General features: G+C 44.1%; 1 protein-coding gene and 1 pseudogene across 4 annotated transcripts in view; one reads left to right on the top strand and one right to left on the bottom strand.

Annotated features, from left to right (window-relative positions):
* ZC3HC1 (zinc finger C3HC-type containing 1) overlaps positions 1 to 20,962 on the bottom strand; it is a 35,614-nt gene extending 14,652 nt beyond the window's left edge. For all 4 annotated transcript variants that reach the window (XM_021936266.1, XM_021936267.1, XM_003896589.4 and 1 more), the window contains exons 1-4: positions 20,737 to 20,962; positions 18,517 to 18,628; positions 10,067 to 10,217; positions 8,626 to 8,709 (exon numbers count right to left, since the gene is read on the bottom strand). In XM_021936266.1, the coding sequence (XP_021791958.1) occupies positions 8,626 to 8,709; positions 10,067 to 10,217; positions 18,517 to 18,628; positions 20,737 to 20,882 (493 nt within the window). In that variant the 5' untranslated portion in view covers positions 20,883 to 20,962. The remainder of the gene's footprint in view (positions 1 to 8,625; positions 8,710 to 10,066; positions 10,218 to 18,516; positions 18,629 to 20,736) is intronic.
* Positions 2,833 to 3,251, top strand: LOC108585165 (annotated as a pseudogene).
* Positions 20,963 to 22,297: the final 1,335 nt, after the last annotated feature.

The following is a 22,297-nucleotide window of genomic DNA, read 5'->3' as shown; positions in this document are numbered from 1 at the left end:
TGGTGCAATCATGGCTTACCACAGCCTTAACCTCCCAGGCTTACGCGATCTTGCCACCTCACCCTCCTGAGTAGCTGGGACCACAGGTATGCGTAACCATCCCCAGCTAATTTTTTGTATTTTTTGTAGAGATGGGGTCTCTTTTTTTATATTGTGTCACTGCCCTCCAGCCTGCATGACAGAGCATATTATTATATTGGGGTCTCTCTTTTTACTATATTGTCCAGGCTGGTCTTGAACTCCTGGACTCAAGCAATCTGCCCACTTCAGCCTCCGAAAGTGCTGGGACTACAGGCATGAGCCACCACGCCTGGCTGCATTTTAAATTGTAATGATTATTTTCTTATTTGAGTTTCAGATATCCATAAGTGGGGTAGTGGATCTCCTTTAGGCTGGCTATTCTAGTCTTTTAGCATTGTCTGTAGCATTCGTTTTTTTTTTCCGAGACGGAGTCTTGCTCTGTCACCCAGGCTGGAGTGCAGTGGCACGATCTCGGCTCACTGCAACCTCTGCCTCCCGGGTTCAAGCAATTCTCCTGCCTCAGCCTCCTGAGTAGGTTGGACTACAGGTGCCCACCACACCAGGCTAGTTTTTTGTATTTGTAGTAGAGATGGGGTTTCACTGTGTTAGCCAGGATGGTCTCAAACTCCTGACCTCATGATCTGCCTGCCTCGGCCTCCCAAAGTGTTGGGATTACAGGCATGAGCCACCACGCCTGGCCTGTCTGTAGCATTCTTGAAAGCATTCTTGCTTTCTAGCAACAACAGGATATTCTGATCCAAGTTGATTTATTGTCCTTGCCCCAAGACATGGAATCAGCAACTCTCCAAAGATCCTGATCCTTTTAATCATACTAGACTAAAATGAGGGACCAAAATCTGGTTGCTAACAATGCAAAGAAGTGTGGGCAGAAGTGCTGCTGTTACTGCATTTGGGCCCCATCTAATAACAAAACTGTAAAAGATATTTTTTTAAACAGCCTTACTGAGGTCTAATTGACATAAATTGTACATATTTAGGTATATAGTTTGGTAAGTTTTGATGTGCACATCCATGCAGCTATCACTGCTAGATTTCTAACATCTTGAGTTTATATTTATTTTCCCAATTTAATGCTGCATATTATTATTCTATCCTGTTTTTCTTTCATTTCCCTTTTTTTTTTTTTTTTTTAAGAGACAGGGTCTTGCTCTGTCATGTAGGCTGGAGGGCAGTGAGTGACACGATTATAGCTCACTGTAACTTCGAATTCCTGGGTTAAAGGGATCCTCCTGCCTCAATCTCACGAGTAGCTTAGGATGACAGGGTATGCCACCACACCTGGCTAATTTTAAAGATTGTTTTCTTTGTAGAGACAGGGTGCCCAGCCTGGTCCCAAACTCCAGGCCGCAAGTGATCCTCCCACGTCAGCCCTGCAAAACACTGGGATTACAGGCGTGAGACTCCATGCCTGGCTGGGGTTATTACTTTAAATCCTTTTATGTCTTCTAAGTTTAGTTCTTTGCCTTGAGACTTACCCCTTACAGTTTGTACTCTACCCTAGTTCATGCTATCTATACCATCTCTTCCTTCTTCAAAAAATCTCATAGCTTCTCATCACGTACATTTAATAAAATCATGGTTTGGCCACTGTCTACACTTTAGTCTTCTCTATTCTCCCCATGGGGACACTGTGAGCCAGCCCTGTGAAACTATTCAGCATTCTCCAAATGTACCATCCTTTAGCCTTTTGCTTTTACCCACTGTTGTTGGTCTTTCAAATTCAGCCTAGAAGCCAGGTGCGGTGGCTCACGCTTGTAATCCCAGCACTTTGCCAGCACTTTGGGAGGTTGAGGAGGGTGGATATTTTGAGGTCAGGAGTTCAAGACCAGCCTGGCTAACATGGTGAAACCCTGTCTCCACTAAAAATGCAAAACTTAGCCAGGCGGTAGAGGCGTGCACCTGTAATCCCAGGTACTCGGGGCTGCTGAGGCAGGAGAATGGCTTGAGCCGGGGAGGCAGAGGTTGTGGTAAGCTGAGATCGAGCCACTGCACTCAAGTCTGGGCAACAGAGTGAGACCCTATCTCAAAAAAAAGCAAAAAACAAAAAACAAAAAACAGCCGAGTGAAGTGGCTTCCTTCTTCAAAAAATCTCGTAGTTTCTCACCTGAACCTGGGAGGCAGAGGTTGCAGTGAGCCCTGTGAAACTATTCAGCATTCCCCAAATGTACCAGCACTTTTTTTTTTTTTTTTAAATGGAGTCTCACTGTGTCGTCTAGGCTGGAGTGCAGTGTTCAAGCGATTCTCCTACCTCAGCATCCCCTAGTGCTAGGATTACAGGCATGAGCCACTGCGCCCAGCCAATCCCAGCACTTTGGGAGGCCGAGGCAGGTGGATCACCTGAGATCAGGAGTTTGAGACCAGCCTAGCCAACATGACAAAACCTGTCCATACTAAAAATACAAAAATGAGCTGGGGATGGTGGCCTATGCCTGTAATCCCAGCTACTGGGGGGCTGAGGCAAGGGGATCACCTGAACCTGGGAGGTAGAGGTTGCAGTGAGCTGAGATCGTGCCACTGTACTCCAGCCTGGGCTAAGCTGAATTTGCTTTTTTTGTTTGTTTGTTTGAGACGGAGTCTCACTCTATTGTCCAGGCTGGAATGCAGGAAGCTTTGGCAGGGATGGGGAAAGAAGAGGAAAAAAGAAAAGGAGGGAGGAGAAAAAGAGGAGGGATGGAGAAGGAAGACAGGAAATAGAATAAGTAACTAAATGGCTTAAACAGTATGAAAATGTAGGCTGCGGGCTCCATGCTTCCACCTCTAGCGGTCTAGGTGGTGGTGTGCGAGGCAGTGATGACAGCCGGCAACAGTGATCCGCAGGCTGGTGGTTTAGGGGAGGACGCCTCACAGCTCATCCTTCCCAGAGTTTGAGACAGCTGAGACACTTCTAAATTCAGAAGTTCATATGCTTCTGGAGCATCAAAAGCAATATAACAAGAGTAAAGAGGATGAACAGAAACTCTCAAAGGTCTCCATGCAAACATTTAACTACACACAGCCCATTTCAAAAACAGAGAGACCACTGCCAGTGTTCATAGCTTACTGCTCCAGGAAAAGCTTCATACGTTTAGGTTGGCCTTGCTTGGCCAACTTTTGCCTAGAGATTGCTGAGGAGTCCAAGGCCCTAATCCCAAGCCTAGAAGGGTGGTTTGAAGATGAGGAGCTACAGCAGATTCTTGATGATATTTAGAAAGCGCACCTTTCAGTATTAATCTCCAAACAACACTTGGCTCTTTGGGAGAACCCCGGCCCCAGCACAGCACCACTTTCCCAGAGTTTGGGGCTGACTTGCACAGAAATCCCATTGCAGAAGATAGTTAGGATTCTTTTAGAGAGAACGGTCCAGCTTGGTGTTGGATTAGGTTGCTGTTTCAAATAACAGTTAGGCCAAAATGACATGTAATCTTGGAACAGCCTTGCAGTGGCAACCTGTGGCTTCCTCAGGGTATCTCCAGGAAGGATAAGGTGGCGGGGTGTGTTTAAGTCACGTTGTTGACTGCCTCATGGGTTTTTGGCTCTACATCATCTTTTATTCTTAATATTTTCTGTTTTAATTTCAGTGTGTTTATACTTTTGTTTTGTTTTGTTTTAGCAACTGGGTTTTACCATGTTACCCAGGCAGGTCTCAAACTCCTGGGCTCAAGGGCCCTTCCTACCTCCGCCTCCCAGAGTGTTGGGATTATAGGCATGAGCCACCATGCATGGCTGTTCATGCTTTTTGAAACTAGACCAGAACATAGTAAACATTATAGGGAAAGAACATTCTTACCTAGATGCCAAAAGAACAATTAAACCAGTATCATTGTTTGAAATTCTTTTTTTCTTTTTTTTTGAGACGGAGTCTCGCTCTGTCGCCCAGGCTGGAGTGCAGTGGCCGGATCTCAGCTCACTGCAAGCTCCGCCTCCCGGGTTCACGCCATTCTCCTGCCTCAGCCTCCCGAGTAGCTGGGACTACAGGCATCCGCCACATCACCCAGCTAGTTTTTTGTATTTTTTAGTAGAGACGGGGTTTCATGGTGTTAGCCAGGATGGTCTCGATCTCCTGACCTCGTGATCCACCCGTCTCGGCCTCCCAAAGTTCTGGGATTACAGGCTTGAGCCACCACGCCCGGCCTGAAATTCTTAAAGAAAGGGTGAGAGTGTTGATGCCTGAGAGAGCCTTGGGAGCATTGTGCCTAACCCAGGAGACAGGGAGAAGGTAATGCCATGGAAAGCATTTCCATCTGGTGGGGACAACTGTGCTAAGTGTCATGGGGCCCAGGGCTTTGAGATGGACAGATACTTTGCCTTTTTCCTTTTCTTTTTTTTTTTTTTTGAGACGGAGCCTCACTCTGTTGCCCAGGCTGGAGTACAGTGGTGGGATCTCGGCTGACTGCAACCTCTGCCACCCGGGTTCAAGCAGTTCTCCTGCCTCAGCCTCCCGAGTAGCTGGGATTACAGGCATGCGCCACCACGCTTGGCTAATTTTTTTTTGTATTTTTAGTAGAAACGGGGTTTCACCATATTGGCCAGGCTGGTCTTGAACTCCTGACCTTGTGGTCCTCCCGCCTTGGCCTTCCAGACTGCTGACATCACAGGCGTGAGCCATCGTGCCTTACCACTTTGCCTTTTTTCTTGGACTGTATTGCAGAATGTAGATTTGGAGTAAGTGGTCCTGAAGCACTTATTTTGTCACCCACAGATTAAGATTTTCCTTCACAGGCTATACTTGAAGGTCTCAACACTTCGAAGTCTCCTCTTACGGGGCATCCAGTCTAACCCTCTGGCTTGCTACTTAGCAACAGGTGTTCTGTGACGGGGTGATTTGGAAGGAAGGAGTCTGCCCCTTTCTGAGCCACAACAGTGAAGCTATCTGATCTGAGCCTAGGTGGGAGAGATATTTTCACAGCTAAACATTCTAGCTTTGATTTTTCTGGAGAGAAATATGTCTGTTTTTTTTCACAACTCAGGGGTTTTTCTTTGGGGCACTTGTTGACTCTGTATGAATGTGCAATCTGAGGGAAAAGCTGGAGAAAGAACAAAGTTGGCTTTAAAAGTCAAGGTAAGGCCGGGTGCAGTGGCTCATGCCTGTAACCCCAGCACTTTGGGAGGCAGAGGCAGGTGGATCACCTGAGGTCAGGAGTTCAAGACAACCTGGCCAACATGGTGAAACCTCATCACTACTAAAAATAACACTTTGGGAGGTTGAGGCAGGAGAATCGCTTGAACTCAGGAGGGAAAAATCAGCCAGGTGTGGTGGTGGGCACCTGTAATCCCAGCTACTCGGAAGGCTGAGGCAGGAGAACTGCTTGAACCCAGGAAGCGATGGTTGCAGTGAGCCAAGATTGTGCCACTGCACTCTACCTGGGCAACAAGAGCGAGACTCCATCTCAAAATAACAAAAAATAAAATAAAATAAAATAAAATAAAATAAAATAAAATAAACTGTTTAAAGAAATTTAATTTAGTTTATAATTATGGGTAAATGTTAGAAAAAAATTACCTTCAAAATTAGTAGTTTTGCTTAATAAATTTAAGCATAAAGTGAAAATAATTGTGTTCTTCTATCTACACAAATGTCCTTTGAATGTTCAAGAACCAAACCAAGGGATCGTATAATTGAAAGGTCATATATAAGATCCATTTAGGAGGTAGAATGGATAGGTCAAAGTGGGTGACGATAGAGAAGAGCATCTAAAGTGACTTTCAGGTTTCTGGCTAGGACAACTGGATGGGAGGTCAGTGCTATTTGCCAAGATGGAGAAAGTTTTAGGTATAAGAGGAAGAGTTCAGTTTTATACACACTGAGTTCCAGGTACCTATAATATTAAGTGGAAATGTTTAGAAGGTAGATGAAAATATGAGTCAAGCTCAAAAGAGAGATCTGGATAGGAATTAGAGGTCTCCGAGGTGGTAGCTGAATTACGAATGAGATCAGGAAAGCAAAATGTATAGTGACAAGAGTTGGGAACCACCAATAGAGCCCCGGGCAGACCTTAAAAACTTAGATGCCGGGCATGGGGGCTCACGCCTGTAATCCCAGCACTGTTGGAGGCCAAGGCAAGTGGATTGCTTCAGGTCAGGAGTTCGAGACCAGCCTGGCCAACATGGTAAAACCCCATCTCTACTAAAAATACAAAAATTAGCCGGGTGTGGTGGCAAGTGCCTGTAGTCCCAGCTACTCGGGAGACTGAGGCAGGAGAATTGCTTGAACCCAGGAAGTGGAGTGAGCCTAGACTGAGTCATTGCAGCACTCCAGTCTGGGTGACACAGCAAGACTCCGTCTCAAGAAAGAAAACAAAAAACAAAAACAAACTTGGACTGAGTACACTAGACAAGGATGGATTCAAATCCTCATAGGACCAAGTTTTGTTATACAATACAGTTAAATAACTAGTAAATCCTACCGATTTCAACAGCAGGAAATCCTTATTATACAATCATCTTCACTTTAACAATTTTATTTAATAATCCCTTTTCTACCACCCTTTCACTGATCAAAGGTAGAGGGGAATCTCTGGTTATTTTCAATCTATTTTTTCCTTTTAGTGATAAATCATGGAATATTCCCAGCTATCAGTGACCCTGGAATTAGCCTGCCATCCTACTGAAATAAAAAATATACCTATATGGCACTGATTCCTGGTCAAGGCATGAAATATACAGATGAATAGTGTTGCTTTTTAACTATGGGTCTAAATAATTTTTTATACTTGCGCTTAGATTCCCCACCAGAGGGCTCTGCTTTGAAGCTGTTTACTTAGCAGGAATATGCCTACATGATTAACAAAATATTTTTTAATTTTTATTTTTAATAGAAATGAGGTCTTACTGCATTTATTGCTCAGGCTGGTCTCAAACTCCTGAACTCAAGTGATCCTCCTGTCTTGGCCTCCCAGTGTTAGGATTATGGTTGGGAGCCACTGTGCCTGGCCGATGAACAAAATATTTTTAAAAACCCAGTTGAGATTACATTTTGGGCTTATTCCAAAGTGTTCTGTGCACACATCAGTAGTTTCTGATTCAAGGGTGAGTATGTTCTCTTATGGCCCTTATGTAGACAGGAAATAGGAGGTTGGACCTGGCCTCCCCAGACAGGCAGCCTGTGGCTGTGATGACACCCTTACTTCAATGCTGTTGTGATAGTGTACCGTTTTACTGTAATAAACTGCAGATTTGTGATCACTCTCACTTGGGGTCCCGTGAGTCTTCTTTAGCAAATGAACTTCCACCATGATTGCTATTAGTACTCCCTCTACAGGAGGCCTAGGTAGAATATGGCGTTTCTTGGTGTGGTGGGAAAAGCAGAGGGTTTGAAATCAGATTAAACTTAGTTATAGCTTCTTCTAGTTGGTTTTAAGACCTTTGATTCTTAGTTTCCTCACCTAAATGAACTGGGTTGTGGTCGGACACAGTGGCTGATGCCTGTAATCCCAGCAGTTTGGGAGGCCGAGGTGGGCAGATCACTTGAGGTCAGGAGTTTGAGACCAGCCTAGCCAACATGGTGAAACCCCACCTCTACAAAAAATTTTTAAAGGCCGGGCGCGGTGGCTCAAGCCTGTAATCCCAGCACTTTGGGAGGCCGAGGCGGGTGGATCACGAGGTCAGGAGATCGAGACCATCCTGGCTAACATGGTGAAACCCCGTCTCTACTAAAAATACAAAAAACTAGCCGGGCGTGGTGGCGGGCGCCTGTAGTCCCAGCTACTCGGAGGCTGAGGCAGGAGAATGGCGTGAACCTGGGAGGCGGAGCTTGCAGTGAGCCGAGATCGCGCCACTGCACTCCAGCCTGGGTGACACAGCCAGACTCCGTCTCAAAAAAAAAAAAAAATTTTAAAATTAGCAGGGTGTGGTGGCACACACCTGTAATCCCAGCTACTCGGGAGGCTGAGGCAGGAGAATTGCTTGAACCTGGGAGGTGGAGGTTGCAGTGAGCTGAGATCGTGCCACCTCACTCCAGCCTGGGCAAAAGAGCGAGGCTCTGTCTCAAAAAAAAAAAAAAAAACCAAAAAACAAAAACAAAAAAAAGAACCGAGTTGATAATCATCTACCTCCCAGGGCCCCGGTAAGGATTAAATGGGATAATGCATACATATGTCTAAAGCCTTAAGCATGTCAAATGCACTTAATGAAGGTAAGTAGTAACACAAGTAAATATAAATTTTTCTGGAAAAATGCAAATAGAAAAGGAGAAAAAGAGGCCGGCGCAGTGGATCACCCCTATAATCCCAGCACTTTGGGAGGCCAAGATGGACGGATCATCTGAGGTCAAGAGTTCGAGACCAGAGTGACCAACATGGCGAAACCCCATCTCTACTAAAAATACAAAATCAGCTGAGCATGGTGGCGCACGCCTGTAATCCCAGCAACTCTGGAGGCTGAGGCAGGAGAATCACTTGAATGCAGGAGGCGGAGTTTGCAGTGAGCCAAGATCGCACCACTGCACTCCAGTTTGGGCAACAAGAGTGAAACTCCATCTCAAAAAAAAAAAAAAAAAGAAAAGGAGAAAAAGAAACTTCAAAGACTAGGTTTTCACCAACAAATAGACAATATTAGACATGCAATGACGAAGGAAAATGGTGAACAGGAGTTCTCAAAAATAAGTACCTGGGGATGGGCTGTCTGGCCAGAAACAGAACTTCTCATGGGCAGTACACAAGGCTTTCTTCAGCTCAGCACATCGTTGCTTATCTGAAATCCACATAAACAGCAACACCTTAGAAAACACTATATAGATTCAGAATCCAATGAATGGCCTCTAAGAGCAGAGATTTAACTAAAAATACAAATAAGAGATTTTTAAAATGTGAAAATATTATCAACTACATAATCTTAATATTTTCCACAAAACAGGTTCTAAATTGAGATCCTAAAGATCAACAAAGGAGATACCATGTATCTTATTTTTATTTTTTATTTTTTTTGAGACAGTCTTGCTCTGTCACCCAGGCTTGAGTGCAGTGGTGCAATCTCAGCTCATGGCAGCTTCCATCTCCCAGGCTCAAGCAATGCTCCTGCCTCAGTCACCTGAGTAGTGTTTTGTATTTTTAGCAGAAATGGGTTTTCACCACGTTGGCCAGGCTGGTCTCAAACTCCCAACCTCATGTGATCCGCCCACTTCAGCCTCCCAAAGTGCTGGGATTACAGGTGTGAGTCACCGCGCCCAGCCCCCATGTATCTTACAAAGCAGAACATTCCAAAGTGTGATCCTTCATAAAAGTCCTTTGTCACTCTTTGTCTAGAAGTATACATTTTGGAATAATAAAGTAAACATGCTGCTGTTACCTAGATTACATTAAGTTAAGTCCATGCTGCAGTAGCTAGTTTAGTTTTAAAAAAAAAAAAGGCTGGGTGTGGTGGCTCATGGTGGGCAGATCACGAGGTCAGGAGATAGAGACCATCCTGGCTAACATGGCGAAACCCCGTCTCTACTAAAAATACAAAAAAGTATCCAGGCATGGTAGCAGGCACCTGTAGTCCCAGCTACTCGGGAGGCTGAGGCAGGAGAATGGTGTGAACCCAGGAGGTGGAGCTTGCAGTGAGCTGAGATCGCACCACTACACTCCTGGCTGGGCGACAGAGCCGGACTCCGTCTCAAAAAAAAAAAAAAAAAAAAAAAAAAGACTGGCCAGGCACTATGGCTTACCCCTATAATCCCTGCACTTTAGGAGGCCAAGGTGGGCGGATCACTTGAGCTCAGGAGTTCAAGACTAGCCTGGGCAACATGGTAAAACCCTACCTCTACAAAAAACACAGAAATTAGCCAGGTGTAGTGGTACTGCGCCTATAGTCCCAGCTACTTGGGAGCTGAGGTGGAAGGATCGCTTGAGCCCAGGAGGTTGAGGCTGCAGTGAGTTGTAATTGCACTATTGTATCTCGCTCAGCCTGGGCAACAAGCAAGACTCCATCTCAAAAAAAAAAGATTAAAAAAAAAAGATTGAAGTATGCATTTTTTGATCAAACTAAAATGACCTTTTCCCCACCCCAGAAAACCAGAATAGTACATATTTGAGTGTGGAGAAAAATGTAATTTGTACCTTATACTTACATCTGTCAAAGTCAAAAGCTGGTTGTAAACTGGCACAGAGAAAAGCTTGACAGCTAGAGCACTTGAGCATATCACATTCAACTGTGACCCAGCCATATTTTGCACAGACGAGTGGAGACAGCTCGGGGGGCTTACCTGCCCATTTCAAAGAGTATCCATGTTAAGAAAAACGACACCGCAAATATATATATAAATGTGTGTGTGTGTGTGTGTGTGTATGTATACGTATATATATACGTGTATGTGTGTGTGTGTATATATATATGTACTTTTTTTTTTTTTTGAGAAGAGGTCTCACTCTGTCACCCAGGCTGGAGTGCAGTGGCACAATCTCAGCTCAATACAACCTCACCCTCTCAGGTTCAAGCAATTCTCCCACCTCAGCCTCCCAAGTAGCTGGGACCACAGTGCACGCCACCACACCCAATTAATTTTTGTATTTTTTGGTAGAGATGGGGTTTCACCATGTTCCTCAGGCTGGTTTTGAACTCCTGACCTCAGGTGATCCGCCCACCTTGGCCTCCCAAAGTGCTGGAATCACAGGTGAACACTGCAAGTATATTAAAACGAATAAGTCATAAATTACAATCTTAACTCATTCTTTTTTTTTTTTTTGAGATGGAGTCTCGCTCTGTCACTCTGGCTGGATTGAATTGGCACAGTCTCAGCTCACTGCAACCTCCACTTCCTGGGTTCAAGCGATTCTCCTGCCTCAGCCTCCCGAGTAGCTGGAATTACAGGCATCTGCCACTGCGCCCAGCTAATTTTTGTATTTTTAGTAGAGACGGGGTTTCATCATCTTGGCCAGGTTGGTCTTGAACTTGTGACCTCGTGATCCACCCACCTCGACCTCCCAAAGTACTGGGATTACAGGCGTGAGCCACTGCGCCCAGCCCAACTCATTCTTAATGTATATAGGAATAAACATTAAGGAGAAAGGCAATGAGAAAAGTGGTAAAAACTATTTTTAATGCACAGGCCCATACTTCACAGAATGATGAAGGTCATTTAAGTAATAAGTGGGAGGGAAAAGTTATTAACTTATTCTTGAAGAAGTACTATGTATTTTAGGTGTTTAAAATGTTTATTGTCCAAGCACAGTGGCACATGCCTATAATCTCAGCACATTGGGAGGCTGAAACGGAAGGATCGCTTGAGCTCAGGAGTTGAAGATCAGCCTGGGCAACACAGCGACACCTCATCTCTATGGAAAATAAAAAAATTAGTGGGATGTGGTGGTCCACACCTGTAGTCTTAGCTAATTGAGAGGCTGAAGGAGGAGGATGGCTTGAGCCCAGGAGATCAAGGCCACAGTAAGATACGATCACACCACTGCCCTCTAGCCTGGGCAACACAATGAGACCCTGTCTCAAAAAAAAAAAAAAAAAAAAAAAAAAAAGTTTATTATTGGTTCTCTGGTAGAATATAGCATCGTTAATTTTCACTGAATCTGAAATACTAGGAACTTAAAGACACTAGTGAAAGTACTGGGATATGCCTAAACAATAAGAGATGGTCAAAGTCAAATACACAGAAATATTTTCTGCCACTCACCTATGCTCTCCTACTGTACCCCATCCATTTTTACTTTCCAAAGAATAAAGGCAATAAAATTATCCCTCCAAAATTTGATTGCTAGTATCAATGGGGATGTGTGAGAATGTGTTTTACATAGCTAAAAGCATCTGTTAAGTATGTATTTGGAAAGGTATCCTAAAACATTTATTACTCCTTAATATTAAATGCTCAGTTTTTTGTTTGTTTGTTTTGTTTTGTTTTTTGAGATGGAGTCTTGCTCTGTCGCCCAGGCTGGAATGCAATGGCATGATCTCGGCTCACTGCAACCTCTGCCTCCTGGTTTCAACCGATTCTCCTGCCTCAGCCTCCTGAGTAGCTGGGATTACAGGCATGCGCCACCATGCCCTGCTAATTTTTGTAATTTTAATAGAGAAGGGGTTTTGCCATGTTGGCCAGGCTGGTCCTCCTTGGCCTTCCACAGTGCTGGGATTACAAGTGTGAGCCACCTCGCCCAGCCTCAGTTTTTAATAATCTACCTGGGCCGGGTGTGGTGGCCCCAGCACTTTGGGAGGCTGCGATGGGCGGATCACTTGAGGTCAGGAGTTTGAGACCAACCTGGCCAACACCTCTACTAAAAATACAAAAATCAGCTGGGTGTGGTAGTATGTACCTGTAATCCCAGCTATTGGGGAGGCTGAGGCAGGAGACTCACTTGAACTTGGGAGGCGGAGGTTGCAGTGAGCTGAGATGGCACCACTGCACTCCAGCCTAGGCAACATAGCAAGATTCTGTTTCAAAAAAAAAATTTTACCTGAAGAGCTCTTATTTTACAAAGCACAGTAAGAAAAAGATAAAATATGAAAGAAGATGCAGCAAAGTTCTACATTTTTATAAAGGGATATAGGAATTTGAAAAACATTCCCACATCAGCAAAGGAAGAATGAAGACTGGAAAACAAAATTTAGATACAAATATTAAAGGAGCCATGATTATCTAGAATAAAAGTAATGGTTAAATAATCATTATATCCAAAATGGTGATCAATTTATAGCCAATGAACAAAAAGGAAATGGATCTAAATATTGTATCAAATCAAGATTTAATGCAAGAAATAATGGTAGAAGGATGGTTAAAATACCTTCCCTTTCCTGAGCAATTTAGTCTTAAAGCCATTAGATGGTGAACAAGGAAGATGTCTGACCCAGGAGGCTGCGAAGAGGTGGCTCAGCCCAGGGTGTCAGAACCAAAATGGTATGTACCAGGCATTCACTTGCGGGCAGCCAAGTGTGGAGTGCTAGGGCCTAAATGGGGTGACGAGAGATTCATGCAAGAGAGGATGGCAGCATGGCAGAAATGTGAGATTAAGTGAAGCGCATATAGGGGATTGATCAAAGTAGTAAATATATTGAGGATAACAGAAATTATGTTTCACAGTGCTGAATATGGGAGGGAAAAATAGGGAAAAGGGAGAAAACTAGAATGAATCCTGTGATATACAATTGCAATTGGAGATGTCAGCAGGAACTCCTTGTTTTTTAAAATATAGAGAAAAATGGATGTAAATTTAGATGTGTGTATACATGTCAATGTGTGTCTCTGTGTGTGTGTGTGTGTGTGTGTCCATAAACATATATATTCTCTAGCTTTTTCCTCTGACAGGGCCTGACAACAGTGGCATCCCAGTAGCTATCAGTTCTCCCTGCACCCAGATCTTGGCATTCATTCATTCATTCATTTATATAGAGACAGGATCTTGCTATGTTGTCCAAGCTGGTCTCTCCTGGGCTCAAGCAACTCTCCCGCCTGGGCCTCCCAAAGTGCTGGGATTACAGGTGTGCCACCCAGTTCAGATCTTAGCTTTTAAATAACATTCTCCACTGAAAAACAGCCAAGGATTCTTGTAGAATTGGCTGATTCCAGGGATGGGGCGAGAAAAATACAAGATAAGCCAAGAACAACTTGTTCCTGAAAGCAATAAAGAGGTCATGGGTTATGGGACATGTCAAAAGGCCACAGAAGCCAACCTGAGGGCGATGTCACTGACTAAATAAGGAACAACTGGAGTATCAAAATATATAATGATAGTAATGAATTATAACCCATTGAATAACAAAGAAAATCATGAGTCTACATTGCTACAAATAAATCAATTACATAAAGTTTGACAAGGAATGGGATATTTACATAGTTTCAAAGAAACTCCCCACAAAGTACTTTTTATTTACAAAGGAGGAAAGAGTTATTTTACAACAGAAATGCCAGATACTCCCTTAATCAAGTGATCAAAGTGATCATCACCATAAAGCGATAAATAGAAATCATGTGTCACCTGACAGGATGCAATGAGAATGCAGCACTGCTTCACGACACTCCTGCATAACCTGAATCTAATCACAAAGAAACATCAAACAAATGTCACTGACATACACTCTATACCATAACTGTTCTGTAATCTTCAAAAGTATCAAGATCATGAAATTCAAGAAAAAACGGAGGAAACGTTCCAGATTAAAGGAGAATAAAGCAACATGACAACTAAATGTACTGTGTGATTCTCAACTGGATCTTTCAACTATAAAGAATGTTATTAGTACAACTGATCAAAAAGCTGGGGTCTGAGGATTAGAGGGTAGTAACCTATCAATGTCAATTTTCTGATTTTGATGGTTGCATTCTGGTGATATAGGACAAAGTCCTTGTTTGTAGGAAATATTTGGGAGTAGTAAGACATCACTTTGGTGGCTTACTTTCAAATAGCTCAGGGAAAAAAGGTTCTTTGTAACCTCTGCAACCTTTCTGTAAGTCTGTAATTTAAAAATTTTTAAGAATCATGTAAAAAACTACCAAGTCTTTCTGTCCTTGCACACAGGGAATAAAGTAGTGAAAAGTGGAGGACTTGGTGTGGTACCACATTTCTTCTGCCTTCAGTCTCTGCTCCTTTCACAGAGCTACCTGTCAGTACCATGTTGGCCATGTTGGGATAGAGTATCCTCAGCTTCACAAGGTCTATGGTCTATAGGTGCCAAAATGACAGCCCAGAGAAGAATTTGCCATTTTCAGTGGAAAACAAGTGGCAATTACTAATTATGATGACTTGTACTTTGGATCTGATTTGTTGCACTTTTCTTTATAAGACATCAACTGGGCCAGGCGCAGTGGCTCATGCCTGTAATCCCAGCACTTTGGGAAGCCGAGGCGGGTGGATCACCTGACTTCAGGAGTTTGAGACCAGCCTGGCCAACACAGTGAAACTAAAAATACAAAAACTAGCTGGGCGTGGTGGTGGGAGCCTATATCCCAGCTACTTGGGAGGCTGGGGCAGGAGAATCACTTGAACCACAGAGGTTGCAGAGAGCCAAGATCGCACTAGTACGCTCCAGCCTGAGTGACAGAGTGAGACTCCATCCCAAAAAAAAAAAAAAAAAAAAGACATCAACTGCTTAAGATGGATGTTTGAGCTCACAATCTCTTTGATACTATGCAGCCATAAAAGGAATGAGATCTTGTCCTTTGCAGGGACGTGGATGGAGCTGGAAGCCATTATCCTCAGCAAACTGACACAGAAACAGAAAACCAAACACATGTTCTCACTTATAACTGGGAGCTGACTGATGAGAACACATGAACACGTGGGGAGAAGGACATACACTGGGGCCTGTTGGAGGTGGGAGTCGGGGGAGGGAAAGCATCAGGTAGAATAGCTAACAGATGCTGGGCTTAATATCTAGGTGATGGATTGATCTGTGAGTAAACCACCATGGCACACGTTTACCTATGTAACAAACCTGTACATCCTACACATGTACCCCGGAACTGAAAATAAAAGTTGAAGAAAAAAAGGCCGGGCATGGTGGCTCATGTCTGTAATCTTGGCACTTTGGGAGGCCAAGGCAGGCAGATTGCCTGGGCTTAAAAGTTCGAGATCAGCCTGGGCAACACAGTGAAACCCCGTGTCTACTAAAATACAAAAAATTAGCTAGGCATGGTAGTGGACGCCTGTAATCCCAGCTACTCGGGAGCTAAGGCAGGAGAATTGCTTAAACTCAGGAGGAGGAGGTTGCAGTGAGCCGAGATGGCACCACTGTACTCCAGCCTAGATGACAGAATGAAACTCTGTCTCAAAAAAAAAAAAGTTGAAGGAAGAAAAGAAACAAAACAATGGATCAAATTCTTGATCTCAGGCATATAGCACACGAGGTATGTTTGTAAATAAACTTATGACATAACACTTAAGGTCTCTTCCTGAAACATGCAATGTGATAGCTGGTATGTGCTTACTTTTTCATTTGGGTAATATTCCAGTATAACTTTTTTTTGAGACAGAGTGTTCTCTGCTGCTCAGGCTGCAGTGCAGTGGTGTTATCTCGGCTCACTGCAACCTCCGCCTCCCAGGCTCAAGCAATTCTCCTGCCTCAGCCTCCTGAGTAGCGGGGACTACAAGCAATGCCCAGCTAATTTTTGTATTTTTAGTAGAGACGGGGTTTCACCATGTTGGCCAGGTTGGTCTCAAACTCTTGACCTCATGATCCACCTGCCTCAGCCTCCCAAAGGGCTCGGATTACAGGCGTGAGCCACCACGCCCGGCCTAATTTTGTGTTTTTAGTAGAGGCGGGGTTTCACCATATTGGCCAGGTTGCTCTCAAACTCCTGACCTCAGGTGATCTGCCCACTTTGGCCTCCCAAAGTGCTAGGATTACAGGCGTAAGCCACCACGCCTAGCCAGTATTAGTTTCTGGATTAAAAAAAGGTGTGTGATTTGGCTTACTTCATGGTCTTAAATTCTGAAATTTTGTTAATTTTTGATTCCTAGGTCAAGACCTTGTTAATAGTTTATAAGATAGAAATTCAGGGCCAGGGCCGGGCGCGGTGGCTCAAGCCTGTAATCCCAGCACTTTGGGAGGCCGAGGCGGGTGGATCACGAGGTCAGGAGATCGAGACTATCCTGGCTAACATGGTGAAACCCCGTCTCTACTAAAAATACAAAAAACTAGCCGAGCGTGGTGGCGAGCGCCTGTAGTCTCAGCTACTTGGGAGGCTGAGGCGGGAGAATGGCGTGAACCCGGGAGGCGGAGCTTGCAGTGAGCCGAGATCACGCCACTGCACTCCAGCCTGGGAGCACAGCGAGACTCCCTCTCAAAAAAAAAAAAAAAAAAAAAAAGAAATTCAGGGCCAGGTTTGGCGGTTCAGGCCTGTAATCCCAACCCTCTGGGAGGCTGTGGCAGCTTAATTGCTTGAGACCAGGAGTTCGAGACCAGCCTGGGCAACACAGGAAGACCGTCTACACACACACACAGACACACACACACACACACACACTGGGGTGGGGGTGCAAACTTGCAGGAAAAAAAGCAGGTGGAGCTACTAAAGACTTCTCTCAAAGCAAGGTGATGTGAGCAGCTTTTAAGGTGGCTCCAATGATCCCTGCCTTCTTGTATTCATGCCCTTGTGTTATCTGCTCCTCTTGAGTATGGGCTGGCCTAGTGACTTGCTTCTAATGCATAAAATATGACAAAAATGATGAGATGTCACTTTTGAGATTAGATTACAAAATGAGGCTGGCTTGTATCTTGTTCTTTGGCCTGCTCACTCTGATGGAAGCCAGCTGCCAAGCTGTGAACTTTCTTTTAGAGAGGCCCACATAGCAAGGAACCAAGTCGGGAGGGGCATCTCTGGCCAATGGCCAGTATAGAACTGAAGCCCTCCGTCCAACAGACACAAGTAAATGAATCCTGCCAACAGTGTGCCAATGACTGAGTTTGGAAGTGACCCTTTCCTATTTTTTTTTTTTTTTTTGAGATGGAGTCTTGCTCTGCTGCCAAGGCTGGAGTGCAGTGGCACGATTTCGGCTCACTGCAAACTCTGCCTCCTAGGTTCAAGCTATTCTCCTGCCTCAGACTCCCGAGTAGCTGAGATTACAGGTGAGCACCACCACACCTGGCTAATTTTGTTTTCTTTTTTCTTTTCTTTTTTGTTGAGACAGAGACTCGCTCTGTCGCCCAGGCTGGAGTGCAGTGGCGCAATCTCGGCTCACTGCAAGCTCTGCCTCCTGGGTTCACGCCATTCTCCTGCCTCAGCCTCCTGAGTAGCTGGGACTACAGGTGCCCGCCACCGCACCTGGCTAATTTTTTGTATTTTTAGTAGAGACGGGGTTTCACAGTGGTCTCGATCTCCTGACCTCGTGATCCGCCCACCTTGGCCTCCCAAAGTGCTGGGATTACATGCGTGAGCCACCGCACCCGGCGTTTTTATTTTTCTTTTGAGACAATTTTCCTAGTTAAGCCTTGAAATGACAGTGCCCTGACCAACCTTAATTGCAGCCTGTGAGAGACCCTGAGTCAGAGGACTCAGCTAAGCCATGCCTGGATTCCTGATCCACAGAAATTATGAAATAAAAAATGTTTGTTGTTTTAAGGTCACTAAGTTTAGGGCAATTTGTTATGCAGCAATAGGTAGCTAATATACAAGGAAAATCTAGAAAGAGACATTATAGCAGTATAGTCTCTAATAATCTAAAAAACATTAGATTATAATCCTGGATCTGCCGTTCGCTAACAGGTTCATCTTGGGCAAGTCATATAACCTGCCCCAAACTGTTTCCTCTTCTGTAAAACAAGTATAATAATAATGCTTATTTTCGTAGCTTTAAGGTCAAGATTGAATGTGATAATATACGCAAAAACATACTATATACAAGTATTAGTTGTTATTTCTTCTTTTCTCAGGCTGTTAGTTTTTTCTTCTGTAAAAAGAAAAGGTTAGATAACCTCAACTGTCCCTCTGAGTGATAACACATTAGGATGCTGACTTTCCTATATAACTTCTTACCAAGGTTTGATTCTAAAGTTTAAAACATTACAGTAAGTAGTGTAATACGTTGGAGGAATTCTAGAAGCAGGCAGAAAGTGCAATTCACATGAACTAAAAAAGGATATAGAAAATGTTTCCACTCTGCTAAAGAAGGCTTCTTTGCTTGTAGATTCCAATGAAGGTTGTTCCGCTTGGGGTGATCCATTAACTGACTGGGAAGTGGCAGACGTGTTCTTCCTAATATAAAGTGGCAAAACTGTTGGTAAACTTTTCACAGTACCCTCTGCTTAAATGTTTTCTATCTAGCTTTTCTACACATTGTATCATAAATCACACCAACGCTGGATTTTAAGCTTCCTAAAAATCATTTTACTCATGTCATTCCTCAGGTTATTATTTTCAATGGTTTTATAATACTTACTAAATAAAATCCAAATTCTTCAGTCTGGCATTCAAAACTCTTTACAGTTTACCCATATCTAAACTTCAATCAATTTCTACCTCTACAGGGCTCCACTAATCCTAGTAAACTATTCTCCTCACTCATTCACTGTTCTCCGTAAGTATTTTGCATAACTTTAGTAAACAGAAAGACTTCAGGTATGCATTATACAATTTGAATCTCTTCAGAAATTCGACTTTTTTTTTTTTTTTGTGAGACGGAGTCTCACTCTGTAGCCCAGGCTGGAATGCAATGGTACGTACGATCTCAGCTCACCGCAACCTCCGCCTCCTGGGTTCAAGCAATTCTCCTGCCTCAGCCTCCCGAGTAGTTGCGCACCACTGGGCGTGGGCCCGGCTAATTTTTTGTATCTTTAGTACAGACGGGGTTTCACCATATTGGTCAGGCTGGTCTCAAACTCCTGACTTCGTGATCTGCCCGCCTCAGCCTCCCAAAGTGCTGGGATTACAGGCATGAGCCACTGCGCCTGGCAGAAATTCGACTCATAACAGCGGAAAAAACAATTTAAAAATTCAAACAAGGAGAAACCTTTGATACCCCCTCCTTCAAAAAAAAAAAAAAAAAAAAAAAAGAACCAATTAGAAAATTCGAATCAAAGTAAAGATCTTCAGGAGATTTCATGAAAAAAAAAAAATCAGGGAGAAAAAAACTCAGCAAAGCAATTCTCTCATTTTCAGTGGAAGGCATTTCAACAGTGCTCGGGGAATTCGGGGAATTGCTGAAAGACAAGCATGCATGCATGCATTCATTCATTCATTCAGAGACGGAGTCTCGCTCGGTCGCCCAGGCTGGAGTGCAGTGGCGCGATCTCGGCTCACTGCAACCTCCGCCTCCTGGGTTCAAGCAATTCTCCTGCCTCAGCCTCCCGAGTAGCTGGGACTACGGGGGCGGGCCACCACGCCCAGCTATTTTTTTGTATTTTTAGTAGAGACGGGGTTTCACCGTGTTAGCCAGGATGGTCTTAATCTCCTGACCTCGTGATCTGCCCGCCTCAGCCTCCTCAAAGTGCTGGGATTACAGGCATGAGCCACCGCGCCAGGCGACAAACATATTTTAATAAAAATAGGATTACATCAACGATTATAGCTCAAAAGAAATAAACTTATTCTAAAACTCTCAGAGATTCATAGAAAGCCTCAAGGCGGTGTGGGAAAAAAATTTTTTTCCCCAAGAAAAAAAATTCACAGCATCCATAAACTTGGATGGGTAAAAATGACATTTATTTCTCTTTAAATGACAAGATTTAGCATTTTCTTCAATTATGAATGAAGGTAAAAACACCATAGTAGTATTAGTACCCGTTAATTTGTCATCTATGGAAATAATGTTCCCACATTACGGTGGTTGCACGTCTTCAAATACCTTTTACGGTTGACAAGACATACTACTAGATATTATGAACTCTTTAATAAAAAGAATGTTACTGCATAACTTTTTCCTTTTATTATCTTGATAACTACATTCTAATCTAACTGGTTTCCTTTATAATCCTATGTAATTTGCTTCAAGCATTTAAAAATATTACGAGAGTTAATAAGCTTCTCCAGAGAACCAAAGGGGTCCACGGCACAAAAAAAAGGTTAAGAATTCCCAATTAAGAGAAGTCAGGTGAACTCATTCAGTTAACGGTCCTCTTTTTTTCCTTCCAAAAATAATGTCCGATGACAAAACTTCGGCTGCGGTTGGGAATCCGGTACATCCCGACGGGAAGATCAAAGCCAATCAAACATAGTAACCAGAGTATCTTTCAGATCCTAAGAAGAAGCCATCCCCACTGCCCGAGACGCCGACCGAGGGGAACCCCCCCACGCGACACGCCACCCCCTCCCCAAGCCTTCTCCAATCTTCCAATGCCGGACCCAGGGCTAACTCGTGAACTCACGCGTCCACGCCTCCCTCTTCCGGGGCAATCCCTTCATCTATCAGCTGCCGGATTTTCTGGGGGGTCCCTTCTGGGGAGCGAACAACTGCACCCCAATTCTTTTCAACCCCTACGGCAAACGCTTGTCCCTCACTGGGCGCCGCCATCTTGGTCCGCTGCCGAGTCGCTTCCCCGAGCGTTTGAAGGCTCCGGAACTTCCGTCCTGAGAGGTTAATATCCGCCTCTTGAGGCAGCCTGACCGGGAGAGTTTAACCGCATGGTCCACGCCTTTTTTGGTCGTTTTAGAACCTTAGAGCGAGCTTAAGGAGGGCTGTAGTGTTTAGGACAATCTTGATTAATCATTTCCTTTATCAACTAGCATATTTAGGTTGATAAGAGATTTTTAGAACGCGGTCTGTCCAAATTCAGCAGGGATGAGGGGCTTAACTTAGTTTTCAACTAATACTAACTAATACGGCCGGGCACAGTGGCTCATGCCTAATCCCAGCAGTTTGGGAGGCCGAGGCGGGCGGATCACCTGAGGTCAGGAGTTCGAGACCAGCCTGGCCAACATGGTGAAACCCCATCTCTACCAAAAATGCAAAAATTAGTTGGACGTGCTGGCAGGCGCCTGTAATCCTAGCTACTAGGGAGACTGAGGTAGGAGAATCACTGGAACCCGGTAGGAGGTTGCAGTGAGCGAGAGATCATCACTGCACTCCAGCCTGGGCGACAAGAGCTAAACTCCGTTTAAAAAAAAAAAAAAAAAACTCTTACGACCCTACTAAGTTCTTTTGATCTTTTACAAGCGAGGAAATGGTGTCCCTATCTCTTGAGAGCAAATAATTTAGAATCCTTGTTGGAAACTGTGTTATGGATGGATTTAGAAGTCAGTGGCATTTGACACTATTGATACTCCTTCCTTCGTTCAACAAATAATGTTGTTAAAAGCTTATCCTTTTTTTTTTTTTTTTTTGAGGCAGGGTTTACTCTTGTTACTTAGACACAGTGTGGCTCAATCACCGACACTGCAGCCTCTACCTCCCGAGTTCAAGCAATTCTCTATGTCGGCCTCACAGAGTAGCTGGGCTTGAGCATCGCCCTGCATGTGTTTTTTTTTTTGTATTTTTATTGGGGATGGGATTTCCACCATGTTGGCCGGCTGGGCTTTCTGACCTAATCCACCTATGACCTCCCCAGTACTGAGGACGCAGCATAACCACCTTGTAACCAAAAAATCTCTCTCAGTGATAGTCTCTAGGCACTGGCAATGACAGTTGTGAGCAAAGGAGCTGTAGATCTTGGTGGAGTTAGATGTCAAATAAATTTTCTTATAGTTTTAAAATTATGATTACAAGTGTTCCAAAGATGCACCAAGGTTGTAATAGGAGGATCTAATTTAGTTGGCACATTCTCCTGAGAAAATCAGGTGCTGGAGCTGAGATGGATGAGATTGAAGGGAAGAAATCCGTATAGAATCTTCCAACCCCCCAGGTTGGAAGACTGATGTGACTAAACGATGGGCAAAGAGGAAATTGGGATCACCTCCTATCCTTTGAGCACCCTACCTGTGGGTTCCTGA

This window comes from Papio anubis, chromosome 4, assembly GCF_008728515.1.
Source record: "Papio anubis isolate 15944 chromosome 4, Panubis1.0, whole genome shotgun sequence".
Taxonomy (NCBI): domain Eukaryota; kingdom Metazoa; phylum Chordata; class Mammalia; order Primates; family Cercopithecidae; genus Papio; species Papio anubis.
This window is presented reverse-complemented; position numbering and strand designations above follow the sequence as displayed.